The 10,281-nt window shown below is 46.0% G+C and overlaps 1 protein-coding gene across 1 annotated transcript; it reads right to left on the bottom strand.

The window, feature by feature from the left end:
* Window positions 1–373: 373 nt before the first annotated feature.
* On the bottom strand, window positions 374–2,272 carry CHST14 (carbohydrate sulfotransferase 14). Its single transcript, XM_060239289.1, has one exon. It carries the CDS (start codon window positions 1,853–1,855, stop codon window positions 737–739), a length of 1,119 nt encoding a protein of 372 aa, XP_060095272.1. The 5' UTR covers window positions 1,856–2,272; the 3' UTR covers window positions 374–736.
* Window positions 2,273–10,281: the final 8,009 nt, after the last annotated feature.

Genomic DNA, 10,281 nt, shown 5'->3' with positions numbered 1-10,281 from the left:
AGTAAAATGAGTATCCAGCTTGCTGGGAGAAAAGTGTAGATGACTAGGGAAGGCAATGTAAAACCACCCCGTAAAAAGTCTGCTGTGAACGTTGTGAAAGCAACATCACCCCAGAGTCGGAAACGACGTGTTTGCACAGGGGACTACCTTTACCTTTATAACGCAAGTAATCTTTGATTTATGCAGTGCAGTCCTATGGAGATTTACTGCAGGCTATGCTAACCAATTCTAATAAGCTTGTATTGGAGTAACTATCTGGGATTATGCTACTAGTAGCTGTGCTAGGAGCAATACAAAAATGAAATCCATGTCTATTACTATGGTTTAATGCTGACTTTATCACTGAAATGAAAGTAATAATACTAATAATTGCTGCCCTTTTGTTATAAGATCTTACTGGCTAGGGACACAAACACACCTCACACACACATGCAGACTGGGGTAAGTGAAGCCCTCTCTGGAAATTTTCCATTGTTGCTATTGCAATTTACTTCCACAATGTAACTGTCCTGCAGTTGATACTAAGTCTTAAAAAAATTGCTTTGTTCCTAAAATATACAAAAACCACTCCCCAAATTCAAAGGAAAATATTGTGCTTAAGTCAGCGGCCTATATACATAGTATATAAAGGTTAAATCTACATAGGAAACATTCTGATGTGGAAAATGTTAGTAAAAGTACAAAAAAATTATGAAATTGCATAGGACACTGAGATGGTTCGGCAGTGGACAAAAGTTCACTGCCTGCAAAATTCACTTGTAATGTTTGGAAGAGGGTAAGCAAACAAAGAGAAATCCAAAATGTACTTTGGCAACAGCTCTTTGACAAGCCCCCTTGGAGTGTTACACAGATAATAATGCAAAGTTTGAGGAGTTACTGGCTTGTACCATGATTGCCTTTCTGGAAAGTGTATAAAGGAGGGTGCTTGAACCCGTTCCAGAACATAATTGGCATCTTCATTCAGTCTTTCATAGGATCCGATGAAATCATACCTCACCGCACAGGGCTGGCACAAGCTGTAGATGGGCATCCAGTGTTCATTCATTTTCTCCACCTCTTCATCTAAGAGGTACCGGAGAAATTCAGAGAAAGTGACATCATCTCCAGTGGTTTTCCCAGGGTTTTTCCTATACCTGTTGACTATTTCCACTCCATATTTCAACTGGTACTCTTTGATCTCTCCAAATTTATTTCTGTAAGCTGATAAAAGTCTCTCCATCGGGTCTCGGACGAAGATGAACTTAAAATAATGCTTTAGCCGGTATCTGATCTCCTCTGGTTTCATCTCACTGAGGAAAACCAAGTCTTTCTTGTGGTCCATTTTCAGCTTCACGTCCACATTCTCCAGCACGCCATCTAAAACTTTCAGAATCCGTTTCCAGTTGGAGCAGGCAACTTTGGGGACGTAGCAATACAAAAAGTGATGTTTGTCGCTAACCAGAATGTGTTTGAGTAATGTCCTCCTCTGGCCAGCGGAGAGGTCCCAGATACTGTGGGGCATGTTCTTTTGCCCACACATGGTACGGATTGTCCTGTTACGGATATCTTGCAGGACATGGTACCCTATGTCCTCTGGCACTGAAGCAGCTCTGGCACTGCCCGCATTCCTCCAGGACAGCTCTCCATGGGAGGGATGGAGAGGTGGGGACTTCACTTCAGCCAAAATGCCCTTCTCAATCATGAGCAGAAGGCCGCTGGAGGCCACGATCACACCAAACATCAGCATGGAGGGCAGCAGCATGGTGCCACTGCTGCCACGCAAGCGGGTCCTGGAAGAGACAGTGGCCCGCCGCACAGAAGTACCCCCCATCTCTGAGCTTCTTGCCACCACTGGGATGAAAGGCTGTGGAAACATGGGCCCAGAGGATGGCTGGAGGGCAGGAAAGGCAGCAGGACCTCCAGGCCCAAAGGGGACGCCACGGCCGTTACCTTTGATGGATGGGATAGTGGGCCTGTCTCTGCAATTCCCGTTTAATCAAACTGGGTCACCTCTACATGCTTCCTCCAGAGAGCGGCGACGGCGCCCGGGGACTCCCCGGCTACTTTTCTTCCACGCAGCATTCAGCCCAAGGGGACTGCGGACTGCCCTTTGCGCTCCTCCTCGCCAACCAACAGGGTCGCTGCTCCGGATGGGGCTGCTAGAAGGCCCGGTATAGGGCAGCTGCAGACAAGGGCCAGACGCACCGCTGTCTCCCGGGAGCCGCCGAGGGGAGGGCAGGCGGCCGGCAGTGACGGCCTGGCTGCGAAGGCGGGTCCCAGGCGGTAGGAGGCCCCCTCGACTCCTCCTCTTCTCCACGAGAGCGGCTTGCATCTCCCTGCAACGCCGAGGGTTTCCTGCATTGCCTCGCTGGCGAACTGGGGAGGGAGAAGGCTGTGTTGTGCACGCGCGTGCGCGCGTTCATTCGCTTTGGGAATTAGAGAAGAGCGGCTTAGGAGGACCTTGGCGCGGATGTGGTATTAGTGCTGGCCTGTCCTAGATGGGGTGTATGTATACATATGTCTTGCCCTTGTGCGGATAGGCTCTCTGACTACTTTTATGGAAGTGCAGGAGAGTACAGTAAAACTAGGGATGCCAGTTCTGAGTTGGGGAATTCCTGAAGTTCACGGGTGGAGTTTGGGGAGGGGTCTCAATGGGGCATAATGCCACAGAGTCCACCCTTCAAAGCTGCCGTTTTCTGCAGGGGAACTGATCGTTGTAGCTTGGCGGTCAGTTGTAATCCCAGGAGGTCTCCAGACCCCACCTGAAGGTTGACAACCCTACTTGCACCGACACTTTGAGGAACCCTCCCCCCCCCCCGCCCCCCCCCCCCCACACACACTCCCGTAGAGTTATAGTGATGTCTATCCACTGCACTGAAACAATCATAGTTACAATCTGCGACCAGGAGGTGCAAATGTAACCCTGACTGCACTAGGGGGCTAGAGTTGTTCCATATAATGTTTTAAAAGACCGGTCTTCCTCTTTGTAGTGATTGGTGGGCCCAAAGCTGAAGCTTTAGGAGGACTACCTTTTCTGTGAAAATAGACATCAGTGCTTTTGGGGCTGCAAGAAACCCCCTGAAAAAGGAAGCGATAACAGACCAAGGCAGAACATTGCTGCAAGTCTGTTCAACTCCAAGGAACTGGCTTGATTAAAGTCAGAAGAGACTGGGAGCCCCCCTTGGTCTGCTTGGGCACAACAGACCTGAATTGTTCCATGTTAATTACTCTATACAGCTTGTCATTTCAGTCCTGCATCTGAAAAAAGGAAAAAGATAGATATCTGGTGTTTGCTGTTACTCTCATCATTAGAAGTATTGCAAGGTGGGGGTCACAGGGTCCAAAAACCAGAACTTCCTGAATTCTGAATTAATTTTTTTTTTTAAATTGAAAACTCTTTTTGAGTTTCAGTTTAACTAGAAGTTAAACAAACACATAGATCTGAGGCATGGACTCTCATTATTTTAACTTGAGGTCCATCAGATCAACTCACACACCACATTGTGCTCCCAGACTGTACCTGAAAAAACAAAGATCCCACACTTCATGGTACTGCTGTGATACAGAAGCTTGTATTCGAGTTTCAGAGGGTAGCCATGTTGGTAGATAAGAAGAAGATGAAGATATTGGATTTATATCCCGCCCTCCACTCCGAAGAGTCTCAGAGCGGCTCACAATCTCCTTTACCTTCCTCCTCCACAACAGACACCCTGTGAGGTGGGTGGGGCTGGAGAGGGCTCTCACAGCAGCTGCCCTTTCAAGGACAACCTCTGCCAGAGCTATGGCTGGCCCAAGGCCATTCTAGCAGGTGCAAGTGGAAGAGTGGGGAATCAAACCCGGTTCTCCCAGATAAGAGTCCGCACACTTAACCACTACACCAAACTGGCTGTTGGTCTGCAGTAGACCAAACTGTTGGTCTGCAGTAGAACAGCTAGACCTGAGCCCAGCAAGAGTTTTAGCACCTTAGAGCTCAGCAAGAGTTTTAGGGTATGAGCTTTTAAGAGTCAAAGCTCACAAGATACGAAGGGAGGTTTGACTCTCAAAAAAAAAAAAAAGCTTATTCTCCAAAAATTGTGTTGGTCTCTAAAGTGTTGCTGGACTTGGAATTAAACTTGTATTAAGCTGTAATTCTAGGATATCTTCAGGTCCCACCTGGAAGCTGGCATCTCTAGCAGGGAATACACATTTGGAAACAGCTGTTTCTGTCAAATGAGGATGCTTGGCTTGGAGGAGGAAACTGGGTTGCTTTTTTCATTTGCAGAAGTTCTCCTTCTAGGTTGCCTTTATATAAGAGTTTTGCTTATTGATTGTTACATCATACAACCAAAACAACCATCTTAATTTGCAGAAGTGTTTTATTTTACTGCTTTGTAATTTTTGAAAAGTACCAGTCTCTCATATGCTGAGCAATCAAATAATTTCCAGATCATCCTTAATGTGAATTTACTTAAACAAAACGAATGAAGTCTCCTGTGAAAGCAACAGTCATTTCTGATTCTGAGGTGTCGTTGTATCATGACATTTTCACAGCAGACTTTTTTTTAACGGGGTGGTTTGCCATTGCCTTCCCCAGTCATTTACACTTCCCCCCAGCAAGCTGGGTACTCATTTTACCGACCTCAGAAGGATGGAAGGCTGAGTCAACCTTGACTCAGCTACCTGATCTCAGCTTCTGCTGAGATCAAACTCAGGTCATCATGAGCAGAGAGCTTGAACTGCAGTATTGCAGCTTTACCACTCTGTGTCATGGAGCTCCTTAACAAAATGAATACAGTGAAGTTATTATTTTTTAAAAAAAATCAACAGACATGAGTATATGGCTTTGCAGGGTTTTTCAGTATTTACAAATCAGGCATTACCTACAGAGTAAGCAAGATCAAATGAATATATTTAGATATTTAGCTAAATATATTTAGGTCTGAGGCCTTCCTATTACACCAGAGAGACGGACTTGCCCAATAGCAATGATTTACAGCAAACTGGCAGAGGCAGAACAAAAAGTAACCATATATAAGGAGAGGTGGGGGAAAGAAAGACCTGCTACTACATTTCTCTGATAACCAGTGGACTAATTTCCATAAAAGTATAAGGAATGTTTCGATGAATGTAACGATAAGAGAAAAAGTTATTAAGGAATGTTTCAGTGAATGTAGCAATAAGAGAAAATGTTATCAAACTCACGTATCAGTGATATTTGACACCAGACAGGTTAAAAGAAATAACAACATCTCCTACATCAAATATATGCTGGAGATATGAAAGGCATGTGGATTCGTTCATTCATATCTGGTTGCAGGGCCCAACTATAAACTTTTTTTTTAATAAGGTACTGAACAAAGCAATCTTAAGGGGGGGGGGGATAGGGACCTGACTGGCCCCTACACATAAGGGCAGTTTATGCTGACATAGGGCAGTAGTGGTGGTGCACTATTGAGAACCACTGGCACAAAAGCACTGCAGCCACATGCTGGTGGAGCAACAGTACAAACCCCGCAGCTGGTGTAGATGCGGGTGTTCCAGGAAATGTGGTAGCAGTTAGGTGGCTTCTAAAGTGTTTTCAGCATGAGAACATTGCCTCCCCCCCCCAAAAAAAAGCAGGCACAAAGGTGCACTGGCAAAAATGGCATCGTAGTCCACTTCAGATTCATTCCCCCAGACACAGCTGCAGCCATGCTCATGGAACCTCAAGCAGCTCAGGATACTGACTAATTGTGCACCCAGTCAGCACACTTCCCACTGCAGCTGCACCCCTTCTCAGGACCCAATCTCACCCCTCCTACAAGTGGTTCCAGGAGGTCACCCCAGAATTCCAGAGGTAAGTTGTGCACCATGGAATGCTGTCTGACAGCTCCCTGCTGTGTGGACTTACAGCAAGAGCATATGCACACTGGAGGCAGGCACAACACAGCCAGGGCACCTAGCTATGCTGGGTGAGCACTTGGAGGTTATATACCCAGGGTAAGCAAAGTCCACACTTTGTGGCTGACATCTCCAAGATTTCGACTTGCACAAATACACCGGGATCCCAAAAGGCAGCTATGTGTGAACAGGTAAGAAATGCTCTCAGTCCCCTACCCCCTTACCTCCCTTGGGCCTACCTTGGTGACACCAAGCTGCACTGGACACGGTCTTTCCCCCTCCTGAACCTGGCAGCCATGGGGGCAAGCAGTGGCCCACCAGACACACATGGATACTGCACACCAGGTGGCTAGGTGTGTTGGGACCCATCCAAGGCAGATGCCGGGGGAGGGGGGCCACTCTGATGGCTGTGGAATAGGCTACTTGTCTAGCTAGATGGCAACACACACATAGGCCAAACCCTACAGCAGCCAGCAAGAACCACTATCCTATGTGCTGGCTGATTCCATGTGATGGCCACACCATTTCCTGTCCAAGAAAAGTATGTCCTGAAGGGGGAAATTTTACTCACCCATCTCCTAAAACTATCACAGTAACTCCTGAAAACACCAGGGCTTTTCTGCACAATTGACTTACTCCTGATCTTCTTGGCAGTTGACCCACAAACACAGGAATCAGTTTGGACACAGTTGGTCCACGCATCTGTCCTTCCTCTTCATTTTCACAATTGTGAAGTCAGTTTATTTTCCTTAGGAAAGTAACCAGGATTTTAAAGGGAAGGTGCTGTTGTCATCGGTGTTGTAATCAGTAGCATCACAGCACTCACTTTTGATTTTTTTACGCACTAAAGTATTACCATGTCACTGTAATGATAGGTCTAGCAGGTTCTCAGAATTCCCAGCTTTCATTTTTTAAAAAGTAAGTCTCTAGTATCCTCCCTTGTAGGGATATAAAGAAAAAGGCATATCTCCACAAGGGAAAGTCATAAGAGATTTATTTTTTCTTAAAATGAAAACTGGGAATTCAGAAAACCTGCTTGACCTATCATTACAATGTTGTGTGGGTGTGTATATACATACACACACACATATATATATATACACATACACACACAGATGTTTTAGTGCCTTTAAAAATGGAAATGAAGCTTCTTGTCTTCAGGGGAAGAGAGAGGGAGTGGTTTGACAATGATGACAGGCCATTCATTAAAAAGTAAGCTGGAGGTGGTTGGGAATGAGCAGGATAAAACTGACAGAAACATACATGAGGAAAAAGGCTACTCAAAATTGGCTTCCAGAAAAAGATCAGGGTTAAAGCAGTCTCAAAATAATGGGGGGGGGGGAGCAAAACAAAACACTAAAGCTAAAGGAACAAAAATGTGTTTGGAAATCAGGAAACAAATGAAAGTAGTATGGATTCAGAACTGACCAAAACAAACCCCATGCAGAAAAATCTTCAATCTAAATAGGGATGCCAGTCTCTGTGTGGGACCTGGGGATCCGCCGGAATTGCAACTCATCTCCAGACTACACCAATCAGTTTCCTCGGAGAAAATGGATGCTTTGGAGGGTGGACTCTACAGCCTTGTTCCCCACTGAGATCTCTGTCCTCCCCAGTCTCCATCCCCAAGTTTTCAGGAGTTTCCCAACCTGGATCTAGTACCCCCACCCCTGCTGGTTGCCGGAAGGGGAGGTGGGGCTTGGGAACCCTAGACAGTGAAGTCGGGGGTGAGCTTTCCCGGAGGCGCACACTAGATTGTGGGGTGCCTCAGGGAGCAGTTCTCTCCCCGATGTTATTTAACATCTACATGCGCCCCCTTGCCCAGATTGCCCGGAGTTTTGGACTGGGTTGTCATCAATATGCGGATGACACCCAGCTCTATCTGCTAATGGATGGCCGGTCTGACTGCGTTCCAGTGAATTTAGACCGGGCACTGCAGGCCGTGGCAACTTGGCTTAGGCTGAGTGGGTTGAAGCTGAACCCGACGAAGACAGAGGTCCTTTGCGTGGGGCGCGGCGCTCTGGGAAGGGAAATACCTCTCCCGGTTTTTGACGGTGCGCCGCTGAAGGCGGCGGGCCGGGTCAAGAGCCTGGGAGTCCTACTGGAGCCTTCACTATCAATGGAGGCCCAGGTAGCGGCCACTGCCAAGTCGGCATTCTTCCACCTGAAGCGGGCAAGGCAGCTGGCTCCTTTCCTGGAGCGCCGGGACCTGGCAACAGTGATCCATGCGACGGTCACCTCAAGACTAGACTACTGCAATGCCCTCTACATGGGGCTGCCTTTGTGTCGAACCCGGAAGCTGCAGCTAGTGCAGAACGCAGCGGCCAGGCTGTTATTGGGACTCCCGAAATGGGAGCATATACAGCCGGGGCTGCGTGAACTGCACTGGCTGCCAGTTACATACCGGGTCCGATACAAAGTGCTGGTTATTACCTTTAAAGCCCTATATGGCCGAGGACCTGCCTACCTGAGGGACCGTCTCTCCCCATATGAGCCCCAAAGAGCACTGAGGTCGGCAGGGAAGAACACGCTGACTATCCCTGGGCCAAAGGAGGCGAAATTACAGAGTACACGGGCACGGGCCTTCTCTGTTATAGCCCCGTGCCTTTGGAATCAACTTCCGGAGGAGGTACGGGCCCTGCGGAATTTGGACCAATTCCGCAGGGCCTGTAAGACCATCCTTTTCAAGCAGGCGTTTGTAGAAGTTGATAGGATGGCTGTTTAATTATCAACGATTTATCTAGTGACCCCTGCCATAATACAAGTGTACAGATAACATCAGGAAGATCACCGCCGTTTAAACTATGGAATGATCCAGACATTTGGAACTGGTTTTAGATTGTTGTTTTAAATCAATGTATAACTTAAATGTTGTTTTAAATTACCTTATATTGTATATTTTATATTGTATAATTTTCGAACTGTTGTCAGCCTCCCTGAGCCTGCCTAGGCGGGGAGGGCGGGATATAAATAAAATTTATTATTATATTATTATTATTATTATTATTATTATTATTATTATTATTATTATGAAGTCCTGAAAAAGGATAGGAAAGTTGTTTTGAGGCTGCAGCCTCCTAGAAACATACTATGCAAGTTCAAACCAATGCTTCAACACAGATTGGCTCTCTCTCCCTGTAATGCAGAATGTTAGAAAGCAGTGAATGTTCTTGATCCCAGGAAGTGAATCTTTCTGCAACGTAGATGACTTTGTGCTCACAAAAACCTTCACCCTTCCTGCATGACTGGCAATCAATTCAAAAATTTGCTATCAGTGCGTTTAAGAGAATTGCCTTTGTTTTCATACATTACAAAAAAATAGCAGGAGAGAAAGTGAAAAGCACTTGATGTGGCCAGCAGTGTGGATTTCAATTTAAGATAAACATGATCTTGAAATATTATTCTGGTTGTAAGATTGCCAAACACTGCCCTCCATGGATATATACATTCTGTGAGTACAAATGCTAGCAAGCAAAGCTGGTTGCTCCATTAGGAGCCATTATACATTCAGTGCAAGGATATTCACATAATATATCTGTGAAATTGCTGCAATAGCAGTAAGGGAGTGATAGTTCTCTAAATGTTGTAAAAGCTGAAAAATTGGCGATTGTACTGTCTATGGAATCACCAAATCTTAACTACAGGCCATCAGATATACCTTCTATAGTACACAGACTGCCATACTGGAAATCCTACTGTTTAGTTAACAACCCTAATATGGACATATGAAACTGCCTTATACTGAATCAGACCCTTGGTCCATCAAAGTCAGTATTGTCTACTCAGACTGGCAGCGGCTCTCCAGGGTCTCAAGCGTATGCCTTAGTAGTCAATAAAATACATCATGCTTTTTACAGCTCTGACTGCAGTCACATAGATTCACTTTATGGATTTCGTTCTTTCTTTCTTGTGCGCATTTATGCGTGTATTCTTGAAAGTCATAAATGACTTCTGGTGACCCCTAGTGGGGGTTTGGACATTACAGAGAGAGGTGGCCCTGGTATTCTTTGGAGGTCTCCCATCCAAGTACCTGCCAGGATCAACCTGCTTAGTTTCCATGATGTGATGAGATCGGGCTTGCCTTGACTATCAAGGTTAGGGCCAAAATTTTCTTTATGGACAAAGCTTTCACAACAAGCTCTAACTTATAGGGGAGGGATGGTGGCTCAGTGGTAGAGCATCTGCTTGGTAAGCAAAAGGTGCCAGGTTCAATCCCTGGCATCTCCAACTAAAAGGGTCCAGGCAAATAGGTGTGAAAAACCTTAGTGTGAGACCCTGGAGAGCCGCTGCCAGTCTGAGTAGACAATACTGACTTTGATGGACCGAGGGTCTGATTCAGTATAAGGCAGCTTCATATGTTCATGTTTATGAAAACAGAAGACAAAACTAACTAGGTTATAAGTACACTTACTCAAAAAGAATCCTTTTGTTGGTTTAAGGGGG

This window comes from Heteronotia binoei, chromosome 5, assembly GCF_032191835.1.
Source record: "Heteronotia binoei isolate CCM8104 ecotype False Entrance Well chromosome 5, APGP_CSIRO_Hbin_v1, whole genome shotgun sequence".
NCBI classification, from domain to species: domain Eukaryota; kingdom Metazoa; phylum Chordata; class Lepidosauria; order Squamata; family Gekkonidae; genus Heteronotia; species Heteronotia binoei.
Note: the sequence above shows the minus strand (reverse complement) of the source record. Positions and strands in the feature narration are given on the sequence as shown.